Raw genomic sequence first — 24,307 nt, forward strand, 5'->3', positions numbered from 1 at the left:
TTTGCTTCACCTGAGACAGCTGGCTTACTGTGCACTGAATAAAGATCTAGCACCTTTTGGATAATGTCCACCAAGCCTTGGCGTCAACCTATGCAAAAAACCAAGAGGAAGTATTGCAGTGCTGGCCAGAAAAAAAATTGTTATCTAGGGAGCCCCTTGGTATCCTTTGAAATACCTTGAAATCCTTTCAAGGCCAACCAATAATTCATGGTGAGCCAAGTAAGCACTTTGGGTTCACTATCCAGAAAAATCTGTTTTAGCAAAGAACTCCAAACAAGCTACATAGAAGCGGGTATTACAAGAAATAATTTTCAGAAAATTGGTTAAAAGATGCACTGTTAATAGTAGCAAAAAGAAACAGATCTCTACAGCACTTAGAGTTCTTTCAGTATTTCAAAAACAGAAAGTGCAAAAAAACATCCCTGTCTCAGAAATGCTGTTTCGGCTGTGTCCTTGGTATTCCACAGTTAGACTACATTCTTGTTAAAGGACTAGAACCAGGTGAAAAACTCAAGATCTCCTGTGGTGATGGTTCTCACCATAAACACCCTCTAAGGACATCTGCTGCAAAATTGTTCTTTACTAAGTGGTGGTCCAGTTGTTAGCCAAAACCACACATCTACACAAGAAGCTCAGCTAGAACCTGGAACAGGCTGCCAAAAACTCCTTTCAGCTCCAGGCAATGTCTCAAGGTACTAAATTGATGAGTCTGGAAGATAAAAGAGGAGGGCAGCTACAAATGTGCTCCAGCCTTGTCACAAGCAAAAGTAACTTCACTGCCATTAGCTCTCACTGCCTGACTCTGCCTGCTGGACACCAAAAGTGAAGTCAAGCACAGAAGAAGTGCTCACAGAGCAAGTGGGATGGTTCTTGTGTCAGCAAGAACCTGGAGGCCTCTGCACACAGGCACAGGAGGGGTTGGAGATGACAGGTGTTCTGTTTGTCTAAGCAGCTCACTCTTTCCTGCCAAAACCAAGATCAAGAGCACAAAAGAAAATCAGGCACAGCTGAAAGAGACAATTAGTGCAAAAAGGAGTCGCTCTGTTCCAGGGAAATATAGATTTATTCTGTGAGGGCACCTATGCAGCCAAGACATCTCCTCCTTAGGGACAGCAAAATCTGCCACAGAACAAAATGCTGCAAGTTTTGTTGTGCCGGATGAAGAAGAGGAAGGGATGATCAGCAGTGAATTCCGGAACTATCATTGCACAGCAATTCATGACCAGCCCAGTGGCAGCAGCTGCTTCAGTGCCTTCTTCATTGACTTCCACAAAGGATTTGTGAATCACTTCAGAGAGCACCAGCTCATTACCAGGTGAGATTCCTGAAAAGTCAGCCTTCCCTGACTCAAATGCATCAGGCATTCCCATGCTTCTTAAAATAGGTTTCAGATCATAATCTTCTTCCAGTTTAAATCTGGGTAAATACACCCTCATGTGTGCAGACTTCATCATTTCAGGGCTGATCCAACCCATCAGCTTCTCATATGTAAGTTCTCTTTCCAGCTGAAGAAAAATCCAAATTTACTTAATTACAATGAGAATTGAGATCATATTACATAGCCAAAGTACTGATTTCTGTTTGCTTATTCACATAGCACATAACATGCATCTTCTTTTTCTGTGGATTAAGCATGAAGACTGTGGGAGTTTTAATTTTTGATACTGGATTAAAAGGCACACAAAACCTCAGAAATAAATTCCTGGACGAGATTGCCAAAGAGCCCAAACAGGTATCCTACCCTCCCCACAAAAGAGATCCTGCCCTTTCCTCTGAGCCTCTTTCAAGCCAGTGAGCCACACACCACCTCCCAGCTGCTCAGCACACAACACCTACAGGACAAGCCACAGCACTTCCAAAGAGCCCACCCAAAATCCCCTCTCCACATTCCATCATCACCATACTGTGCCTTCCCCACAACCACAGCTGACCTCTGCCCCTGAGCAGGGCCAGCTCTGCTTCCAGAGCCTCTGCCTAAGGGAGCAGCACATGGCCTGAGCAGCACTGACATAGCAGGGGCTGTGGGCTGTCCCTTTGGGGACAGGGAGGAGAGGGACATTTCTGCTGGCCTTGAGCACCAGAGACACAATTGCTCTGGAACTCAACTGCAGGTCTCTGTGCAATATCAGACTTTCTTCCCTGGAAGGATTCAGGCTGTCTTTGCACTCAGCTCAACTACTTACTCTCTCCAAGCCTGTGGAGCCATCCTGGATTGCATCAGGGAGCAGGATGATCATGCTCACTTCATTACCCACATAGGGCAGCTCCAGGATTTTGGTCTGGAAGTCCCCAATGTAGGTCATGTTAAAATTTGCCTCCCTGAACATCATCTGCACAGGTCTGGTCTCGTTCTAGAAATCAAGAGATGCCAACAGTTAGTGCTGAGCTTCTCTGCTGGTCTCACACTACAAAGCAGGCAGCAAGTTACTCATGGCCTTTTAGGATTTGACCAAAGGGAACTGATCACACACCACAGAGTGCAGCCCTAACACTGCCTTTTGGAAAGCATGAGGTACAAACAGTGCATCGTATCACACCACAACTCAAAAGCAGATTATTCATCAGCCCTATATTCTTTTGGTGTTGCATCTTGATAGCTGGTTCTAAGCTTGCACAGCTGCACGGAATAGAAACAGCAACAGTGTCTTTGGATACTCCTGCCAGCTTTTCCAACACATTCTAATAGGGAGAGAACATGGTGGCAGGAGCCTAGTCATTCCAACAGTCTCTGAAATGCTGTTGGAGGTAGTCTTGGGGTAAGCAGCAACATTCCGTTATTTAGAAGTTATATCAGCACTTTCAAATACTCCTGGATTTATTTCACCACTGCAGGGAGGGACAGTTTCCAGGCAGGCATGAGGGCTTCAATTTTCCTCAATGGTTGCTTCAAGCAGGTGAGTTAAGGAAGGCACATTACCAGGTCTTGTTCATGACTCCTGGAGGCCAGCCCTGGGCTGCAAAGAATCCTGAGGGGCAGCCACAGCCTGCCCATGCCAGAGGCCAAGTCCTCCTCAGAGCAGTTCTAAAAACGAGACTGCAGAGCGGGTCTTCAGAGGAAATTTGCTTTCCATTTCATATGGATTGGCTCAGGGACAGGAATGCAGCAAGGAAGCTCTGACTGAAGAAGACTTAAATTCACAAACTTTCACGCCTGTCTTTGTGCTATATCAGAAGTTCTAGTAATGATGTGAAAGTTCAGAGAAAGTCAGCAAAGAGAGACTTCAAACGAAAGGGAGGGGGAATAAGGAATCTCACACAGCCTATCCGAGGGAACCCTGATTGAAAGATCTAATTTCTTCCTAAAGGTGGTCATTTCAGACAACATCCACCTAACAGTCTATTGTCAGCATTTTAGCACATCATACCTTATTAATTTGGAATGGCCACTCTCTGGTACTCTGTTTGTTGAACTGCTCTTCCCACTTGCCTTTGAAATAGATGGCATTCACCAACACAAGCCTGGTCAGGGAATCAAGAGTCCCCTCTGCCAACAGGTTCTGAATTTTACCTTTAAGGCACAAAGAAAAAACACACATTAATTAAGAGGTTGACATGGATCTAATTACTATCCAAGATAGTATCTGGTCTGCGATTAATAAACAATAGAGAAGAGAATCATGTACCAGACACAGCAACAGCTCAGCATTTGAGTTGTTTGAATTCCCAATCCTATATCCTGAACTAGGTGTTTACCCAGACAATGGCTCCCATTAAACACAACTGGGCCCTTGGAAAAGCACTCACCTTCAGTTCTTTCCTCCACCCAGCCATTGATTTGTTTCCTGGAATCCTCCCAAGCATGCAGGAAGTCCATCTGTTCCAGGCCAGCATGGTAGGATTTCTGACTGGACTCTATAAATGACTAACAGGGACATTCACAACAGATTTTCAGCAAGAGATTCACTCTCATTCAGACACAGGTGATTCTTGCACCCCCTAAGGAAATCTGCTGCTTTCTTCCTCAACTTCATATAGAGCCATTAATGTTCAGGCTGACATGTTCCTACTAGGAATTATACCACTTCTTTGAACTAGGTATTTATTTTTATGGCTTATGCACTATACTACAAACGTCTACAGTTCATTGACAATAATGAGAGTGTTTTTTTCTTGTATTCATTTTGTGCTTCGTTGGCACGACATATGATTTAATATGTTTTCTTTGTAAGACTTTTGCTAAGAGATACATCAACCATTTGTCCCACAGCCAAATAGATGAATGGATCACAGAACCCTCAAGAGACAAGCCTGATGGATTTTACCCTGCTTAGCATCACTTGTCCAGTTAGAACACAAATTATTTAAAAAGGAGATTCTCCACCAGGTTTACATACCAGGCTCTGGCAGAATCCATTGCACTCCTGACTCTCAGCACAGAAACATTGGAAATCAAACCCCAAAGCCTGCCTTGATCTCCAGAGGAAAGAGGCAGCAAGTGCATTGTCCTAAGAATCATCACAAATTTAATGGCTACTCACTGCAAGAAACTCAAAGGTCTTTTCTCCATAGAGCCGGTTCGCAGTTCTCAGGATGTATTTGGTGTTTGGATCATTAATTTCAGAGAGAAGGGACTGATACCCATTGTGAGCATCCTGGGCATTCTTCAGAGAAAGCACCTGCACAAAGACAACATCCACAGCAGTGTCATTAACTTCTCTAAACACACTTGCTTCAGCATGATCACTTTTATATTAAAATTACATTTAAGTTACATTTAAGTTAAACGCTGTGATTTGAAGCCATCACACCTCCCATCTGGAGCTTATCAAGGAAGGCATATCTGATGTACCCAGCAAGGTATTGCACAACTCATAAATTGGGGAGCAGCAGAGTCAGCAGTCCTGATTTTCCTTCCCTCAAGGCAAGCACTACAGGATCATAGAATGGCTTGGGTGGGAAGGGACCTGTGGGGACAATCTGCTCCAAAGCCCTGCCCAAGCAGGGACACCTAGAGCTGGTAGCTCAGACTGTCTCCAGAAGGATTTTGAGTATCTGCAACTATAGCAACAACACAGATTTCCAAGAAATTTTTATAAAGTACATGGAAACATGATTTGAGTTTACACTCCCCTCCTACTTTGCAATGGAAGCAAACCAAAAGGACTGATCCTGCACTTTATATTGTCACTTTCTACATAACACACAAGTCAAGAGATATTTGCTACCTGAACAAATTTTTAAAAAGGAACAAATCAAGTTGCAGTTACCAGTCTGAAATGTAGACTGTAGGATCTTAAAAATATTTTATTGTGCCTGGCTTCATTTTCAGAACGTATATCATATCATAATAAGCCCAAGCAAGAAAGGAAAGAAATAATTTATGTAGCCACCTATTGACCAATAAAAACAATTCCAGGTACATCCTAATTACATTATAAGGAACATCAGTCTCAAAAATGACAGAAAAACTCGCCCATATTGAATCCAGAAAGCTCTTCATTACGTACTGAACAAAGCTCACACTGAAAAACCAAAGAAAACAGGTTCTGTTTACACACACACTCCAGAGGAAGAGCTCTGCTCTCTCACGCCACAGTGACGATCACAGTTTAGCACAAGTGCATGTCACAGACTGGAGGACACATCTCTTCCTCATATGATCCCATCAAATGCAATCCAATAACTTTATTGTGACCTACCTTACGAATTTGGGCTTCAGTGCTACCTCTTGCACCCAGCAAAACCATAGACAAAGCAGAAGAAATACTAAATGGTGAAAAGAACACATTCCTGCCCGCTTTTCTTCTCACACAGCTTTCTTAACAGGTCCACAGCAAAAGTGCTGTTTGCTGCACAGAGGCTTTCCATGCTTCCCAGCTGGGACATAAAACACAGAACGAGAACGATTCAAATTTATTTGAATACAAAACAGTTATTTGTATACCTTCTACACTTCCCAGCATAAACTAGGCAGCAAAGGCTGGAAAATTATCAGCTCACTGAAAACTGATTTGGTGCCACAAGCACCTGAGATCCCATACTACACATTTGAGTTATTTTACCAGTTTAGTGTCTGCTTTTAAATTTCAGTCCCATGCCTACACAGGGTGACATCTTTTGACGTGATCAGGCACAACCGATTTTTGGTCATACAGAAGGCAGTTTCTCTAGACTTCACAAAGCAAATAATTTCCCTTCATTGGACCACCAGAGCCAAAGTTAGAACAGCAGAATTACCAACTCTTACCTTCTCTAAGTCTACAGACCTTCAGTGGTAGCTGCAGCTTGCTTCTGTGTATGCACGCTGGGTTTTAAACCTGCCCACCAGGCAAGGAGAAGCCAGCAGAAGGACTTTGCCTAAAAGCAAGAGAACAAGCAAGAATTTCATTGTCATTAAAACAATCTTTTACCGAAAAATAAGAAAAAAACCCCTCTCAAACAAATCGAAAAAAAAAAAGAATATTAAGAATATTATAAAAAAATAAGAATATTCTTTCACAATAAGAAATCCCAAACAAACTAAAATCCCCAACCATACTAAGCAAATATAAATCACATTATAATAGGATATTTCTTCTGCACATTACCAACAACTTTACTAATCGCTCCAAGTTAATGGGACTACATATAAAAGAAAAATTCGTTGCATTATAACTGGAAATTGGAAGGATTTGTGCCGGCAAACCCACGTTAAAACTCTTCTGACTGACACACCCCGCATCCCCACACATTTCACTCACGCAGCAGCTACCCCCACACTTCTTGAAGCAGAACTGGCAGATTTGCTGCTTCCTTTTATACCCAAATGTGGGCAGAAGTTCGCATCAGAATTTGGGGATTTCCTGCACTGCCCTCCCACAGAAATTCCTAATATCGATGCCAGCTCTCTCAGGCAGACACACAGTCGGCACGGCAGCTCTGCAAAGGTCTTTTAGCAAGCTCTGTGCTAAAGAAAACACCGGCACCTCCCGAGCCAACATCTAAAGCAACTGCCCAGTGGTGCCTTCGCTTCCCTTTGCTTCCACCGCCCGTGCGAGCCCCGCACCCAAACCCCTTCACAGCCCGCACCCCTCGCTGCCCGAGCAGCGCTGCGGTTTCGGGAGCCGAGGAAACAGTTCCGCCTTTCACCGCGATACCGCCCCATTCCCGCAGGATGCCCCGCGGGCGGGGACAGCGCGGAGCTGCCCCGGGCCCCTCCCGCCCCGCGCAGCCCCAGCGCGGCCGGGGCCGCTTGGCCGCGCCCCTGCCCGGCCGGCGACAACCGCGGCGAGGAGACAGCGCCCGCCGGGCCGGGCCAGCGACACCCAACCCCGCCGGGCCCTGCCAGAAGGCTCTTCCTCCTGCCACAGCCCGACACATACGGGTATAATTTAGAACTGAAAAAGGAGACATAGAACCATGCAGTGCTTATACTTCTTTTATTATTCCAGGAACGGGACCCACAAAATACATCCCAATATAAGGAAAGCTGTTACATCTCTGTCTTTGGTATTATACAGGTAAACTATGGTGTTTAAGAAAATATTAATAGGATAAACATATAACAGTAGCAAAAAAAAAAAATTTGAAATTAACTTTCTCCTTCAAATATTCCATAGGCAGCATCTGCCCTTTTATTTCATTCTTTGTTAAAGGACCAGAACCAGGGGACAGGTAATAAACCCAAGTGTCCTGGAGTGAGGAATAAAGGTACTCAGCCCCACAAATACCTCCCAGGTACATCTCTTATAACAGCATACTTTCATTCCCATTCATGCCTAAGTGCGGCTCCAGTTGTTAGCTAAAAGCCCCCATCTATGTAGGATGTTCTGCAATACCTGGAACAGGCTGCCAAAAACTCCTTTCAGCTCCAGGCAATGTATCAAGGCACTCAATGGAGAAGACTGGAAGGTAAAAGTGGAGGGCAGCTACAAATGTGCTCCAGCCTTGTCACAAGCAAAAGTAACAATCCCATGGGCTCTCACTGCCTGACTCTGCCTGCTGGGCACCAAAAGTGAAGTCAAGCACAGAAGAAGCACTCACAGAGCAAGTGGGATGGTTCTTGTGTCAGCAAGAACCTGGAGACCTCTGCACACAGGCACAGGAGGAGTTGGACGTGGCAGGTGCTCTGTTTGTCTAAGCAGATCTGTTATTCCTGCCAAGCCTACAGAAGAAGTTCAGGCACAGCTGAAAGAGACAATTAGTGCAGAATGAGTCACCTTGTTCTAGGGAAATATGAATTTATTGTCTGAAGGAGGGCAGCTACAAATGTGCTCCAGCCTTGTCACAAGCAAAAGTAACAATCCCATGGGCTCTCACTGCCTGACTCTGCCTGCTGGGCACCAAAAGTGAAGTCAAGCACAGAAGAAGCACTCACAGAGCAAGTGGGATGGTTCTTGTGTCAGCAAGAACCTGGAGACCTCTGCACACAGGCACAGGAGGAGTTGGACGTGGCAGGTGCTCTGTTTGTCTAAGCAGATCTGTTATTCCTGCCAAGCCTACAGAAGAAGTTCAGGCACAGCTGAAAGAGACAATTAGTGCAGAATGAGTCACCTTGTTCTAGGGAAATATGAATTTATTGTCTGAAGGCACCTATGCAGCCAAGACATCTCCTCCTTAGGGACAGCAAAATCTGCCACAGAACAAAATGCTGCAAGTTTTGTTGTGCCGGATGAAGAAGAGGAAGGGATGATCAGCAGTGAATTCTGCAGTGGACATAACAGCGGAACATCCACATATTACCATAGCTGTGGCAGCAGCTGCTTCAGTGCCTTCTTCATTGACTTCCACAAAGGATTTGTGAATCACTTCAGAGAGCACCAGCTCATTACCAGGTGAGATTCCTGAAAAGTCAGCCTTCCCTGACTCAAATGCATCAGGCATTCCCATGCTGCTCAGAACCGGTTTCAGATCATAATCTTCTTCCAGTTTAAATCTGGGTAAATACACCATCACCTCTGTAGATGTCATCATTTTTGGACTGATCCAACCCATCAGCTTATCATGTGTAAGTTCTCTTTCCAGCTGAAGAAAAATCCAAATTTACTTCATTACAATGACAATTGAGATCATATTACATAACCAAAGTACTGATTTCTGTTTGCTTATTCACATAGCACATAATATGCATGGGGTTTTTCCCTTTGTTATGCATGAAGACTGTGTGTTTTTCTTTTCATTTTTATTTGGGGAATAAATGACTCAAGAAGCCTTGGTAATAACTTCCTCAATGAGATTGCCAAAGAGCCCAAACAGGTATCCTACCCTCCCCACAAAAGAGATCCTGCCCTTTCCTCTGAGCCTCTTTCCAGCCAGTGAGCCACACACCACCTCCCAGCTGCTCAGCACACAACACCTACAGGACAAGCCACAACACTTCCAAAGACCCCACCCAAAATCCCCTCTCCACATTCAATCATCACCATACTGTGCCTTCCCCACAACCACAGCTGACCTCTGCCCCTGAGCAGGGCCAGCTCTGCTTCCAGAGCCTCTGCCTAAGGGAGCAGCACACGGCCTGAGCAGCACTGACATAGCAGGGGCTGTGGGGCTGTCCCTTTGGGGACAGGGAGGAGAGGGACATTTCTGCTGGCCTTGAGCACCAGAGACACAATTGCTCTGGAACTCAACTGCAGGTGGAACTCAACTGCAGGTCTCTGTGCAATATCAGACTTTCTTCCCTGGAAGGATTCAGGCTGTCTTTGCACTCAGCTCAACTACTTACTCTCTCCAAGCCTGTGGAGCCATCCTGGATTGCATCAGGGAGCAGGATGATCATGCTCAGTTCATTACCCACATAGGGCAGCTCCAGGATTTTGGTCTGGAAGTCCCCAATGTAGGTCATGTTAAAATTTGCCTCCTTGAACATCATCTGCACAGGTCTGGTCTCGTTCTAGAAATCAAGAGATGCCAACAGTTAGTGCTGAGCTTCTCTGCTGGTCTCACACTACAAAGCAGGCAGCAAGTTACTCAGGGCCTTTTAGGATTTGACCAAAGGGAACTGATCACACACCACTGATCGACAGCAGTCCTATTCACTGCAGCCCTAACACTGCCTTTTGGAAAGCATGAGGTAAAACCTGCCCAGGAGCAGCAGCAATGCACAATATTCCACCACAACTCAAAAGTTGAGATTATTCATCTGCCCTGTATCTTGCGGCGTTGCAACTTGAAACCTGGTTGTAAGCTTGCACAGCTGCACGGAATAGAAACAGCAACAGTGTCTTTGGATACTCCTGCCAGCTTTTTCAACACATTCCAATAGGGAGAGACCAAGGTGGCAGGATCCTAGTCATTCCAGCAGTCTCTGAAATGCTGTTGGAGGTAGTCTTGGGGTAAGCAGCAACATTCTCTTATTTAGAAGTTATATCAGCACTTTCAAATACTCCTGGATTTATTTCACCACTGCAGGGAGGGACAGTTTCCAGGCAGGCATGAGGGCTTCAATTTTCCTCAATGGTTGCTTCAAGCAGGTGAGTTAAGGAAGGCACATTACCAGGTCTTGTTCATGACTCTGGAGGCCAACCCTGGGCTGCAAAGAATCCTGAGGGGCAGCCACGGCCTGCCCATGCCAGAGGCCAAGTCCTCCTCAGGAGCAGTTCTAAAAACGAGACTGCAGAGCGGGTCTTCAGAGGAAATTTGCTTTCCATTTCATATGGATTGGCTCAGGGGCAGGAATGCAGCAAGGAAGCTCTGACTGAAGAAGACTTAAATTCACAAACTTTCACACCTGTCTTTGTGCTATATCAGAAGTTCTAGTAATGATGTGAAAGTTCAGAGAAAGTCAGCAAAGAGAGACTTCAAACGAAAGGGAGGGGGAATAAGGAATCTCACACAGCCTATCCGAGGGAACCCTGATTGAAAGATCTAATTTCTTCCTAAAGGTGGTCATTTCAGACAACATCCACCTAACAGTCTATTGTCAGCATTTTAGCACATCATACCTTATTAATTTGGAATGGCCACTCTCTGGTACTCTGTTTGTTGAACTGCTCTTCCCACTTGCCTTTGAAATAGATGGCATTCACCAACACAAGCCTGGTCAGGGAATCAAGAGTCCCCTCTGCCAACAGGTTCTGAATTTTACCTTTAAGGCACAAAGAAAAAACACACATTAATTAAGAGGTTGACATGGATCTAATTACTATCCAAGATACTATCTGGTCTGCGATTAATAAACAATAGAGAAGAGAATCATGTACCAGGCACAGCAACAGCTCAGCATTTGAGTTGTTTGAATTCACAATCCTATATCCTGAACTAGGTGTTTACCCAGACAATGGCTCCCATTAAACACAACTGGGCCCTTGGAAAAGCACTCACCTTCAGTTCTTTCCTCCACCCAGCCATTGATTTGTTTCGTGGAATCCTCCCAAGCATGCAGGAAGTCCATCTGTTCCAGGCCAGCATGGTAGGATTTCTGACTGGACTCTATAAATGACTAACAGGGACATTCACAACAGATTTTCAGCAAGAGATTCACTCTCATTCAGACACAGGTGATTCTTGCATCCCCGAAGGAAATCTGCCAGCTTTCCTTCCCCAGCATCATACAGAGCCATTACGGTAACATGTTCCTACTAGGATTTATTCCACTTCTTTCAACAAAGAATCAATATTGTTATGTCTTATGCACAGTACTCCAAACTTCTACACTTCATAGACAAGGATGGTGGCGGGGGGGGGGGGGAATTCTTGTTTTTATTTTGTGCTTTATGGACATGACATTTAATTTTATAAATTACTTTAAGAGACTTCTGCTTAGGGATACACCAACTATTTGTCCCACAGCCAAATAAATGAATGCATCACAGAACCCTCAAGTGTAGACACTGATGGACTTTACTGTGCTTTGCCATATTCAGATCCCATGTTATTTAAAAGGAGATTCTCCACCAAGTTCAGACACCAGGCTCTGGCAGAATCCATTGCACTCCTGACTCTCAGCACAGAAACATTGGAAATCAAACCCCAAAGCCTGCCTTGACCTCCAGAGGAAAGAGGCAGCAAGTGCATTGTCCTAAGAATCATCACAAATTTAATGGCTACTCACTGCAAGAAACTCAAAGGTCTTTTCTCCATAGAGCCGGTTCGCAGTTCTCAGGATGTATTTGGTGTTTGGATCATTAATTTCAGAGAGAAGGGACTGATACCCATTGTGAGCATCCTGGGCATTCTTCAGAGAAAGCACCTGCACAAAGACAACATCTGCAGTGCTGGTACAACTCATAAATTGGGGAGCAGCAGAGTCAGCAGTCCTGATTTTCCTTCCCTCAAGGCAAGAGCTACAGGATCACAGAATGGCTCAGTCTGGAAGGGACCTGTGGGGACAGTCTGCTACAAAGCCCTGCCCAAGCAGGGATACCTAGAGCTGGTAGCTCAGACTGTGTCCATGGATTTTGACTATCTGCAACTACAGGAACAACACAGGTATTTGAGAAATTTTCATGAAGTACATGGAAAAAAGATCAGAGTTTATACTTCACTCCCACATTTAAAGGAAGCAAACATCCAAATCAAAATGATTGATTCTGCACTCAATAGTGTCACATCCTACATAAAACACAAGACAAGAGATATTTGCTACCTGAGCACATTTTTAAAAAGTAATAAATCAAATTGCAGTTACCAGTTTGAAATACAGGCACAGGGATTTTTAATATAGTTTTATATGCCTGGCTGCTTTTTGAGAACATGTATCATATGATAATAAGCCCAAGCAAGAAAGGAAAAGAAAATAATTTATGTAGCCACCTATTGATCAAAAAAAAAAGCAATTCCAGGAACCTTCTAATTATATATTAAGGAAGATCACCCTCAAAAACCTGCACACACTAAATCCAGAAAATTCTTCATTTCATACTGAACAAAGCTCACACTGAAAAACCAAAGAAAACAGGTTCTGTTTACACACACACTCCAGAGGAAGAGCTCTGCTCTCTCACGCCACAGTGACGATCACAGTTTAGCACAAGTGCATGTCACAGACTGGATGACACATCTCTTCCTCATATGATCCCATCAAATGCAATCCAATAACTTTAGTGTGACCTACCTTACGAATTTGGGCTTCATTGCTACCTCTTGCACCCAGCAAAACCATAGACAAAGCAGAAGAAATACTAAATGGTGAAAAGAACACATTCCGCCCGCTTTTCTTCTCACACAGCTTTCTTAACAGGTCCACAGCAAAAGTGCTGTTTGCTGCACAGAGGCTTTCCATGCTTCCCAGCCTGGGACATAAAACACAGAACGAGAATGATTCAAATTTATTTGAATACAAAACAGTTATTTGTTATTTGTATACCTTTTACACTTCCCAGCATAAACTAGGCAGCAAAGGCTGGAAAATTATCAGCTCACTGAAAACTGATTTGGTGCCACAAGCACATGAGATCCCATACTACACCTTTGAGTTATTTTACCAGTTTAGTGTCTGCTTTTAAATTTCAGTCCCATGCCTACACAGGGTGACATCTTTTGACGTGATCAGGCACAACAGCATTTTGGTCGTCCATATAGAAGGCAGTTTCTCTAGACTTCACAAAGCAAATAATTTCCCTTCATTGGACCACCAGAGCCAAAGTTAGAACAGCAGAATTACCAACTCTTACCTTCTCTAAGTCTACAGACCTTCAGTGGTAGCTGCAGCTTGCTTCTGTGTATGCACGTTGGGTTTTAAACCTGCCCACCAGGCTAGGAGAAGCCAGCAGAAGGACTTTGCCCTAAAGCAAGAGAACAAGCAAGAATTTCATTGTCATTAAAACAATCTTTTACCGAAAAATAAGAAAAAAAACCCTCACAAACAAATCGAAAAAAAAAAAAGAATATTAAGAATATTATAAAAAAATAAGAATATTCTTTCACATAAGAAATCCCAAACAAACTAAAATCCCCAACCATACTAAGCAAATATAAATCACATTATAATAGGATATTTCTTCCGCACATTACCAACAACTTTACTAATCGCTCCAAGTTAATGGGACTACATATAAAAGAAAAATTCGTTGCATTATAACTGGAAATTGGAAGGATTTGTGCCGGCAAACCCACGTTAAAACTCTTCTGACTGACACACCCCGCATCCCCACACATTTCACTCACGCAGCAGCTACCCCCACACTTCTTGAAGCAGAACTGGCAGATTTGCTGCTTCCTTTTATACCCAAATGTGGGCAGAAGTTCGCATCAGAATTTGGGGATTTCCTGCACTGCCCTCCCACAGAAATTCCTAATATCGATGCCAGCTCTCTCAGGCAGACACACAGTCGGCACGGCAGCTCTGCAAAGGTCTTTTAGCAAGCTCTGTGCTAAAGAAAACACCGGCACCTCCCGAGCCAACATCTAAAGCAACGGCCCAGTGGTGCCTTCGCTTCCTTGCTTCCCCCCGTGCGAGCCCCGCACCCAAACCCCTTCACAGCCCGCACCCCTCGCTGCCCGAGCAGCGCTGCGGTTTCGGGAGCCGAGGAAACAGTTCCGCCTTTCACCGCGATACCGCCCCATTCCCGCAGGATGCCCCGCGGGCGGGGACAGCGCGGAGCTGCCCCGGGCCCCTCCCGCCCCGCGCAGCCCCAGTGCGGCCGGGGCCGCTTGGCCGCGCCCCTGCCCGGCCGGCGACAACCGCGGCGAGGAGACAGCGCCCGCCGGGCCGGGCCAGCGACACCCAACCCCGCCGGGCCCTGCCAGAAGGCTCTTCCTCCTGCCACAGCCCGACACATACGGGTATAATTTAGAACTGAAAAAGGAGACATAGAACCATGCAGTGCTTATACTTCTTTTATTATTCCAGGAACGGGACCCACAAAATACATCCCAATATAAGGAAAGCTGTTACATCTCTGTCTTTGGTATTATACAGGTAAACTATGGTGTTTAAGAAAATATTAATAGGATAAACATATAATAGTAGCAAAAAAAAAAAAAATTGAAATTAACTTTCTCCTTCAAATATTCCATAGGCAGCATCTGCCCTTTTATTTCATTCTTTGTTAAAGGACCAGAACCAGGGGACAGGTAATAAACCCAAGTGTCCTGGAGTGAGGAATAAAGGTACTCAACCCCACAAATACCTCCCAGGTACATCTCTTATAACAGCATACTTTCATTCCCATTCATGCCTAAGTGCGGCTCCAGTTGTTAGCTAAAAGCCCCCATCTATGTAGGATGTTCTGCAATACCTGGAACAGGCTGCCAAAAACTCCTTTCAGCTCCAGGCAATGTATCAAGGCACTCAATGGAGAGACTGGAAGGTAAAAGTGGAGGGCAGCTACAAATGTGCTCCAGCCTTGTCACAAGCAAAAGTAACAATCCCATGGGCTCTCACTGCCTGACTCTGCCTGCTGGACACCAAAAGTGAAGTCAAGCACAGAAGAAGCACTCACAGAGCAAGTGGGATGGTTCTTGTGTCAGCAAGAACCTGGAGACCTCTGCACACAGGCACAGGAGGAGTTGGACGTGGCAGGTGCTCTGTTTGTCTAAGCAGATCTGTTATTCCTGCCAAGCCTAAGATCAAGACTACAGAAGAAGTTCAGGCACAGCTGAAAGAGACAATTAGTGCAGAATGAGTCACCTTGTTCTAGGGAAATATGAATTTATTGTCTGAAGGCACCTATGCAGCCAAGACATCTCCTCCTTAGGGACAGCAAAATCTGCCACAGAACAAAATGCTGCAAGTTTTGTTGTGCCGGATGAAGAAGAGGAAGGGATGATCAGCAGTGAATTCTGGAACTATCATTGCACAACGCATCATCATCACTGCAGCTGTGGCAGCAGCTGCTTCAGTGCCTTCTTCATTGACTTCCACAAAGGATTTGTGAACCACTTCAGAGAGCACCAGCTCGTTCCCAGATGAGATTCCTGAGAAGTCTGCCTTCCCCAAATCAAATGCATCAGGCATTCCCATGCTGCTCAGAAGCGGTTTCAGATCATAATTTTCTTCCAGTTTAAATCGGGGTAAAGACACCCTCACTTTTGTAGAGTCCATCATTTCAGGATTGATCCAATCTATTAGCTTCTCATATGTAAGTTCTCTTTCCAGCTGAAGAAAAATTTCAGATTTACTTAGTTACAATGAGAATTGAATCAGAGTTATACTTGCAAATGAACTGATTATGTGATTTGTTTATATTGTATAAGATGCATCTTTTTTTACCTGCTCAGTGTTTCTCAAGTCAAAACTGCAAGTTTTACCTCTCACTAGAGCATACTGCCCCTGCCAAGATCATTACCTACTGTTTTTTCTGATAGCTATAATAGGGATCAATCTCCTCCATGTAATGTTAGCTTCTACAGAACATGTTAAATTGTCCATGGATTTTTTTAATTTTTTCTTATGGGACAGAAAGGCACAGAACAGTTAACAAGGATCCAAAGAATCTAAACCCAGTTCTTCTATCACTTTACCAAAGGTTCATCCTACAGGTCAGTCAGCAGCATTATGAAAACAGTGTGTTCACAAAGGCCCTTTGCAGTCAGTCTTAGAGAACTTTATTCATAAACTCCTGGTCCAGAGTTCCAAAGAGATCAAACAGGTATCCTACCCTCCCCACAAAAGAGATCCTGCCCTTTCCTCTGAGCCTCTTTCCAAGCCAGTGAGCCACACACCACCTCCCAGCTGCTCAGCACACAACACAACAATTGTACTGTAGGACAAGCCCCAGCACTTCCAAAGAGCCCACCCAAAATCCCCTCTCCACATTCCATCATCACCATACTGTGCCTTCCCCACAACCACAGCTGACCTCTGCCCCTGAGCAGGGCCAGCTCTGCTTCCAGAGCCTCTGCCTAAGGGAGCAGCACACGGCCTGAGCAGCACTGACATAGCAGGGGCTGTCCCTTTGGGGACAGGGAGGAGAGGGACATTTCTGCTGGCCTTGAGCACCAGAGACACAATTGCTCTGGAACTCAACTGCAGGTGGAACTCAACTGCAGGTCTCTGTGCAATATCAGACTTTCTTCCCTGGAAGGATTCAGGCTGTCTTTGCACTCAGCTCAACTACTTACTCTCTCCAAGCCTGTGGAGCCATCCTGGATTGCATCAGGGAGCAGGATGATCATGCTCACTTCATTACCCACATAGGGCAGCTCCAGGATTTTGGTCTGGAAGTCCCCAATGTAGGTCATGTTAAAATTTGCCTCCTTGAACATCATCTGCACAGGTCTGGTCTCGTTCTAGAAATCAAGAGATGCCAACAGTTAGTGCTGAGCTTCTCTGCTGGTCTCACACTACAAAGCAGGCAGCAAGTTACTCATGGCCTTTTAGGATTTGACCAAAGGGAACTGATCACACACCACAGAGCACAGACACCACACCGTCCTTTGTTAATAACTAAAAATCCTGAGATTTCCTTTTTAATTATTAACGTAAAAATGTTTGGGAATATTCATTTAAGGTAAATTCATGTTCTCACACTTTTGTTAACTTAAGAACTAGTGCCAAGCACTAAAGTGAGCTAGTAATAAGCAGGGGCATTGTTCTTTGCAATAAAAGAATAAGTTATTTCAGTGTATGTATTGTTAGTCCATGTGGTTCTGTGTGGCTATAACAAAGACTTAAAATATTTTAAAATGTATAACAAAGACTTAAAATATTTTAAAATGTAATTTTAAAATCCACTAAAACTACCAAGAAAGAGTATTATTATGAATTCTTAAAAGTCATGAGGATAGTAATAATGGGAGAGATTCTATTCTCATTTTCATTTTCTGCTATCTTATTCTATTTCCACATGGAGCATCAGCTACTATTGTTTACATCATTATTTTCCTTCTTCTCAGTTTCACTGCTTTCTCTCTTCCCTTCATGAGATTTTCAAATAAGCAGCTTTTTGTAATTAAACTAATGCCCATTGGAATAATGCCCAGAAAGAATATGGCAGAAATTATTTTGCAACAGCAGTGACACATAAAAAGGATCGACAAGCAAAAGGAAAGCCACAACACAATAGAAAATCATCCAGTTACTCATAAGAAGTGCAAGAGTCAGAGAAATAATTTCATAAGATGTTGGAAATGTTCCTGGGATGTCAAAGTAACTCTTTGTTACTGAACAGCATGTAAAATAACTAGCTTAATGTTTCAGCTTACACCTTGCATTTCCAAATGTTCACGGAGGACAAGGTGTCAGGAACCAAACCTGTCTCTGAAGCTCTTGTACAGAGTATGGGGTGAACAGTAACACTCCCTTATTTAAAAGTTCTAGTAGCACTTAAAAGCCTTCCTGGATTTATTTCACCACTGCAGGGAGGGACAGTTTCCAGGCAGGCATGAGGGCTTCAATTTTCCTCAATGGTTGCTTCAAGCAGGTGAGTTAAGGAAGGCACATTACCAGGTCTTGTTCATGACTTCTGGAGGCCAACCCTGGGCTGCAAAGAATCCTGAGGGGCAGACACAGCCTGCCCATGCCAGAGGCCAAGTCCTCCTCAGGAGCACTGATCTACTTCTAAAAACAAGGCTGCAGAGAACACAGGTCTTCAGAGGAAATTTGTTTTCCATTTACTTTGGATTGGCTCAGGGGCAGGAATGCAGCAAGGAAGCTCTGACTGAAGAAGACTTAAATTCACAAGCTTTCACACCTGTCTTTGTGCTACATGAAAGGTTCTATTAATGATGTGAAAGTTCAGAGAAAGTCAGCAAAGATGGTATTCATATGAAAGGGAGGGGACAGAACGAATCTCATACATCCCACCCAAGGCAACCCTGACTGAAAGATTTAATTTCTTCCTAAAGGTGGTCAATTCAGGCTACTTCAGATTAACAGGGTATTGTCAGCATTTTAGCACATCATACCTTATTAATTTGGAATGGCCTTTCTCTGGTACTCTGTTTGTTGAACTGCTCTTCCCACTTGCCTTTGAAATAGATGGCATTCACCAACACAAGCCTGGTCAGGGAATCCAGAATCCCCTCTGCCAACAGGTTCTGAATTTTACCTTTAAGGCACAAAGAAAAAACACACATTAATTAAGAGGTTGACATGGATCTAATTACTATCCAAGATAGTATCTGGTCTGCGATTAATAAACAATAGAGAATCATGTACCAGGCACAGCAACAGCTCAGCATTTGATTTGTTTGAATTCACAATCCTATATCCTGAACTAGGTGTTTACCCAGACAATGGCTTCCATTAAACACAACTGGGCCCTTGGAAAAGCACTCACCTTCAGTTCTTTCCTCCACCCAGCTATTGATTTGTTTCCTGGAATCCTCCCAAGCATGCAGGAAGTCCATCTGTTCCAGGCCAGCATGGTAGGATTTCTGACTGGACTCTATAAATGACTAACAGGGACATTCACAACAGATTTTCAGCAAGAGATTCACTCTCATTCAGACACAGGTGATTCTTACATTCTACAAGGAAATCTGCCAGCTTTCCTTCCCCAGCGTCATATAGCTTAAACTTCTCACTGACAAGTTCCTTCTAGGATTTATACCACTTCTTTGAACTAGGAATTGTTATTAAATCAAATGGCTTATTCCCTGTAGTATGGTTATTTTTTTTCCTGTTTGTATTTTATGCTTCAGGTATATACGATTTAATATGTTTTCTTTGTAAGACTTTTGCTAAGAGATACATCAACCATTTGTCCCACAGCCAAATAAATGAATGCATCACAGAACCCTCAAGTGTAGACACTGATGGACTTTACTGTGCTTTGCCATATTCAGATCCCATGTTATTTAAAGGAGATTCTCCACCAAGTTCAGACAGCAGGCTCTGGCAGAATCCATTGCACTCCTGACTCTCAGCACAGAAACATTGGAAATCAAACCCCAAAGCCTGCCTTGACCTCCAGAGGAAAGAGGCAGCAAGTGCATTGTCCTAAGAATCATCACAAATTTAATGGCTACTCACTGCAAGAAACTCAAAGGTCTTTTCTCCATAGAGCCGGTTCGCAGTTCTCAGGATGTATTTGGTGTTTGGATCATTAATTTCAGAGAGAAGGGACTGATACCCATTGTGAGCATCCTGGGCATTCTTCAGAGAAAGCACCTGCACAAAGACAACATCTGCAGTTCTGGTACAACTCATAAATTGGGGAGCAGCAGAGTCAGCAGTCCTGATTTTCCTTCCCTCAAGGCAAGAGCTACAGGATCATAGAATGGCTCAGTCTGGAAGGGACCTGTGGGGACAATCTGCTACAAAGCCCTGCCCAAGCAGGAACATTTACTGCCCATAGTCCAGGACTGTGTCCAGATGCATTTTGAGTATTTCCAACAATGGCAACAAAAATTTTTGAGAAACTTTTCTTAACAGTAAATATTTTTTAAAAATACAGGTTTTTACTCATCTCTCACTTTGCAAAGGAGCCCAATAACAGAACCAAAAGGACTCATTCTGCACTTAACTTTTTCAGGTCATATGTAAAACACATGACAAGTACTATCTGCTACCTAAGCAAGTTTAAATCAAAAAAGTCTAAACCATGCTTACAGTTTGGCATTCAGTCACTGTGGATTTTATTTTTATGTGTCTGGCTATGTTTTGAAAACATATGTTGTCTGATATTAAGCCCAAGCGAAGAAGCAGAGCAAAATATTTTATGGAGCTGGAAATTGATAAAGCTAAATTAAAAAAAAAAAAAACAAAACACCTCTCAATTACATATTAAAGATGATGTGTCTCAAAAAAAACCCAAAATCACCACACAACAAAACCAGGAAACTCTTATTTCATAATGAAAGAATGTCCCCTTTCAAAATCAATGAAAATTGATTGTCGTTATACAAACACCAGAGGAAGAGCTCTGCTCTCTCATGCCACAGTGACAATCACAGTTTAGACAAATGCATGTCACAGACTGGATGACACATCTCTTCCTCATATGATCCCATCAAATGCAATCCACCAAGTTTATTTTGACCTACCTTGCTTATTTGGGCTTCAGTGCTACCTCTTGCACCCAGTAAAACCATAGACAAAGCAGAAGAAATACTAAATGGTGAAAAGAACACATTCTGCCCGCTTTTCTTCTCACACAGCTTTCTTAACAGGTCCACAGCAAAAGTGCTGTTTGCTGCACAGAGGCTTTCCATGCTTCCAAGCCTGGGACATAAAACACAGAATGAGAACAATTCAAATTTATTTGAATACAAAACAGTTATTTCTACCTTCTACACTTCCCAGCATAAACTAGGCAGCAAAGGCTGGAAAATTATCAGCTCACTGAAAACTGACTTGTGCCACAAGCACCTGAGATCCCATACTACACCTTTGAGTTATTTTACTAATTTAGAGGCTACTTCAAATTTCAATCCCATACCTACACAGTGTGACTTCTTTTGAGGTGATCAGGCACAACAGCTTTTTGGTCAGGACTTCCTGAAAGAAGTTTCTCTTGACTTCACATAGAAAATAATTTCCATTTATTAGACCACCAGAGGCAAAGTTAGACATCAGAACAGCAGAATTACCAATTCTTACCTTCTCTAATTCTACAGACCTTCAGTGGTAGCTGCAGCTTGCTTCTACGTGGGTACACTGGGTTTTAAACCTGCCAGCCAGACTTGGAGAAGTCAGCAGAATGACTTGGCCTGCTAGATAAAAGAAGGAAAGAAAAAAATTTACATCACCAGCATGACAGGTAACTGCAATTTCCTGCTGTATTACAAAGAAAAAAAAAATCAAAGTTCATTTTAGTTCCATTTTATTGCCTGCAACATGGCAACGCACACAATCATAAACTGTCATACGCTGTATTCATCTGCTATAGGCAGTGAATCTGAGATTAAACACCACACCTATTAAATGAGCAATAGGTACTAGAACACTGAGTTAACCACAGATAAGTATCATAAATCATCATAAGATAAATGCTGATAGGTTTTACTATCTCTTTTCTTTTTCTCATTAGGCAGGGCCTAGTGTTGACATGTTGCTACCAAATACAAAACCACCACCTAATTCATACTACTGATTCATTATCTTAGAGAGTTGAAAAGAGCAAGTTTCCACATGCATGCTTTTCAAACCAAGAAAATTCCTTGCTAGCAGCTTTACTATAACCAGTAGCAATTTAATCCTATTTCTCTTCTCCCGTAACTTGAAAAGAATACAACCAAAAAACAAGCATGCTTAGATGGAAACAATCCTCCACTTGTGTCTGAATGAGTAATTTATGCACTGCACAGAATAAAGAAAAGACACATAGCATTCACATTAGTTACAATGTAGACCAGAATTTTCCTACTATCCCAGTATCTGCAGATTGCTAGCAATACGGTTTTTTTAACCTCCGGGTCAAAACACACAGGAATAGTGACACCAACAGGCAGAAATTTACATTTAAATTTCTGTTTTCTAGAAAGTGTCTTTAGGACTTCCACAACAGGCAAGAATTTACAGACAAAAGGATGCAACTGACACTATTTGCTTGCCTGAAATTCAGGGGCATTTAAATAATAATTAATATTCATAAGTATAATAAAAAATATTCAACAGCTGTGACACAAGGCTAGGAGTTACATCTGCACAGTCAACTATGCCTCCTCTGCAGCTCAGGAGTAGCAACATAACTACAGACAAACTTCTCATCAGACACAATGCACAATTTGGAATCTACAGTTTCAGAGACAATACACAATGACCACACTTTAAGGAACAAAAAACGTCATGATACAAATACATATTTGTCAGTCAATTGTAAACTGCTGCAAAGCCCTCAGTGGTCAAAGGGTTTGCTGACAGCAACTCATTCCTTACTCTGCTCTCCCCATGCTCTGCAGGTCAGCAATGAGACACTTCTGCAGAGGTTTTGTGTTCCTACCACTGAATTTCAAGTGTATATTCTCAGCAGTCAACATCTATGCTTCAGGACAGTCTTTATGGACTGAAAGGCTGTATGTAAATCAATTAGTAGACAACCACTGCAGGGCCTCGCCATGGGGAAACCACAGCAGGCTGCAGCTCTCCTCCAGCTCGCAACCCAAGAGACACTTCCCACAAAAACTACGACATCAGTGTCCGGCAAACAAGGACGCTTCCCCACGGTGAGTCAGCTACATCAGAGGAGTCTCAAGCTGACTCTTTCAACTCCAGAGGGAACTCGGGGCAGTGAGCACCAGGCCATGTCCATCTCCACGGACAAAGCCCTGTCTGTGGCACAGACACCCCTTTTTCCCATGCACTGAACCAAAGCAGGCTTTCTTACAGGAAAAGGCTTCATTTAGGATTTGGAGAGTTGGGAGCGATGTTAAAACACTTGCAGGGCAAGAGCGCGGACAGCTCCTAGTGATGGGCCTTGGCATCGCAGCTCTCCCTGGGACACAGGGAATGACACGGTCCCGCTGCTGTCGGGCTCCTGACCCCTGCGCCTCTGCACGGGCGGGGAAGGACAGGGAGGAACCTGACACTGTTCCAGCAAGCTGAGGCACAAAAAGCCAAAGGTTTGGCCCTCCCTGGAGCGAAGAGTTCCTCTTCCGCCCCCGCCCCGGGCTTGACCCGCGGGAGACGCCTCAACCCCGCAGTGCTCCCGGCGCACCCACACGAAGAGCTCCAGCCGCACCGCCGCGGCTCCAGCTGGCAAGAAGCAGCTGCGTTTAGGGAATGTCACGAAAGAGGGAAGAAAAAGAAACAAAACAGAAAACGCAATAAAAGCAACGCCATTCAGCCCTACTTCCTAAAAAACCCGCCAAACAAGAAAACCCTAAAAAACACAGGCACAGGCTTCCCCGTGGAAAACCTTCAAGACAACGCAGCAGCAACGCGGCCGCCGCACTCACCCCGCCGGCCGCCGCCTTCCCTGTTCCCGGAAGCGCAGCCGAGCAGAGGGAAAGGATAGGAGCCCGGCCCCTCCGGGATCTAGCCAGAGGCTGAGGCGCTTCTCCCTTGGCCGCCGGGAACGGGAGGCGCCGCAGCCCCTCCCGATAAAATGGCGGCCCCCCCGCCTCAGGGAGTCTCGGCAGCCGCCTCTCCCCTCCCGTTTGAGCTCCGCCGGCCACGGCCCGTGTTTGTCCACCTCTGCCTCCCTCTCGTGGCAGAGCTGACAGAAAGCACCCCAGGTCCGTGAGGCGCTATTAATTCCTTATTTCTAGCTAGGATTGCTTTGAGCCAAATCGAGCTGTTGCTGTAGCCAGACACCGTACGGGCTTAACCCTTCCTCGCATTCCTGAGGGTTTGAGGGAGGCAAACAGCCCTAAGAAAGCTGTATTTTTTTTTTAATTTTATTAAAAGGAATCTGGAGCAACATGAGGGTTATTGGGGGCTGATGAAGACTTGCAGCTGAAATGTGGAAGTAAAGCAAGGGGATGGCCACAGGGTGAAGGTAGGGAGGATTTGCCTCCAGTATTAACTCTAGGGCTAAAAAGCAGGAGCTGGGTCTGATTGCTGTAGGCTGGGGGTACATACTAGGACCACATGAGGATAAGTGGCCCTCATAATTAGGCA

General features: G+C 44.2%; 3 protein-coding genes across 6 annotated transcripts; all 3 read right to left on the reverse strand.

The window, feature by feature from the left end:
* Nucleotides 1–1,044: 1,044 nt before the first annotated feature.
* LOC118695775 (serpin B6-like) lies at nt 1,045–6,354 on the reverse strand. The gene is given in 8 exon segments (XM_036397551.2): nt 1,045–1,505; nt 2,184–2,351; nt 3,366–3,508; nt 3,745–3,862; nt 4,479–4,616; nt 5,640–5,729; nt 5,731–5,817; nt 6,188–6,354. Coding segments are annotated over 7 exon segments (1,137 nt in total). The 5' UTR covers nt 5,809–5,817; nt 6,188–6,354; the 3' UTR covers nt 1,045–1,103.
* Nucleotides 6,355–7,341: 987 nt separating this feature from the next.
* On the reverse strand, nt 7,342–13,671 carry LOC118695737 (serpin B6-like). 2 transcript variants are annotated; one of them, XM_036397504.2, is made up of 7 exons: nt 13,552–13,671; nt 12,974–13,151; nt 11,972–12,109; nt 11,242–11,359; nt 10,863–11,005; nt 9,644–9,811; nt 7,342–8,943 (listed from the first exon to the last, which is right to left on the reverse strand). In XM_036397504.2, the coding sequence occupies exons 2-7, from the start codon at nt 13,139–13,141 to the stop codon at nt 8,536–8,538; spliced, it is 1,143 nt and encodes a 380-aa protein (XP_036253397.1). In that variant the 5' UTR covers nt 13,142–13,151; nt 13,552–13,671; the 3' UTR covers nt 7,342–8,535. The 2 variants fall into 2 exon arrangements, with proteins under 2 accessions (XP_036253397.1, XP_036253389.1); XM_036397496.2 differs by having other exon boundaries at nt 13,533–13,671.
* Nucleotides 13,672–14,681: 1,010 nt separating this feature from the next.
* LOC118695751 (serpin B6-like) lies at nt 14,682–23,802 on the reverse strand. Of its 3 annotated transcripts, none has more exons than XM_036397539.2 (8): nt 23,644–23,802; nt 21,366–21,459; nt 20,791–20,968; nt 19,778–19,915; nt 19,083–19,200; nt 18,709–18,851; nt 16,924–17,091; nt 14,682–15,958 (listed from the first exon to the last, which is right to left on the reverse strand). In XM_036397539.2, exons 3-8 carry the CDS (start codon nt 20,956–20,958, stop codon nt 15,554–15,556), a joined length of 1,140 nt encoding a protein of 379 aa, XP_036253432.1. In that variant the 5' UTR covers nt 20,959–20,968; nt 21,366–21,459; nt 23,644–23,802; the 3' UTR covers nt 14,682–15,553. The 3 variants fall into 3 exon arrangements, with proteins under 3 accessions (XP_036253432.1, XP_036253417.1, XP_036253408.1); XM_036397524.2 differs by having other exon boundaries at nt 21,347–21,456; nt 23,644–23,801; XM_036397515.2 differs by having other exon boundaries at nt 21,347–21,459; nt 23,644–23,801.
* Between the last annotated feature and the right edge of the window lie 505 nt (nt 23,803–24,307).

The sequence above is a fragment of the Molothrus ater genome, chromosome 1, assembly GCF_012460135.2.
Source record: "Molothrus ater isolate BHLD 08-10-18 breed brown headed cowbird chromosome 1, BPBGC_Mater_1.1, whole genome shotgun sequence".
NCBI classification, from domain to species: Eukaryota; Metazoa; Chordata; class Aves; order Passeriformes; family Icteridae; genus Molothrus; species Molothrus ater.

Bases quoted from the DNA above. Each gene is read 5' to 3' on its own strand.
- LOC118695737 (XM_036397504.2), bottom strand. From the start codon at position 13,141: ATGGAAAGCCTCTGTGCAGCAAACAGCACTTTTGCTGTGGACCTGTTA. The intron at 12,110-12,973 runs GTAGGTCACACT...GTCTTTGTGCAG, and splicing joins ATGAAGCCCAAATTCGTAAG to GTGCTTTCTCTGAAGAATGC. The intron at 11,006-11,241 runs GTGAGTGCTTTT...TGTGCCTTAAAG, and splicing joins GGTGGAGGAAAGAACTGAAG to GTAAAATTCAGAACCTGTTG.
- LOC118695751 (XM_036397539.2), bottom strand. From the start codon at position 20,958: ATGGAAAGCCTCTGTGCAGCAAACAGCACTTTTGCTGTGGACCTGTTA. The intron at 18,852-19,082 runs GTGAGTGCTTTT...TGTGCCTTAAAG, and splicing joins GGTGGAGGAAAGAACTGAAG to GTAAAATTCAGAACCTGTTG. The intron at 15,959-16,923 runs GTAAGTAGTTGA...ATTTTTCTTCAG, and splicing joins GCTCCACAGGCTTGGAGAGA to CTGGAAAGAGAACTTACATA.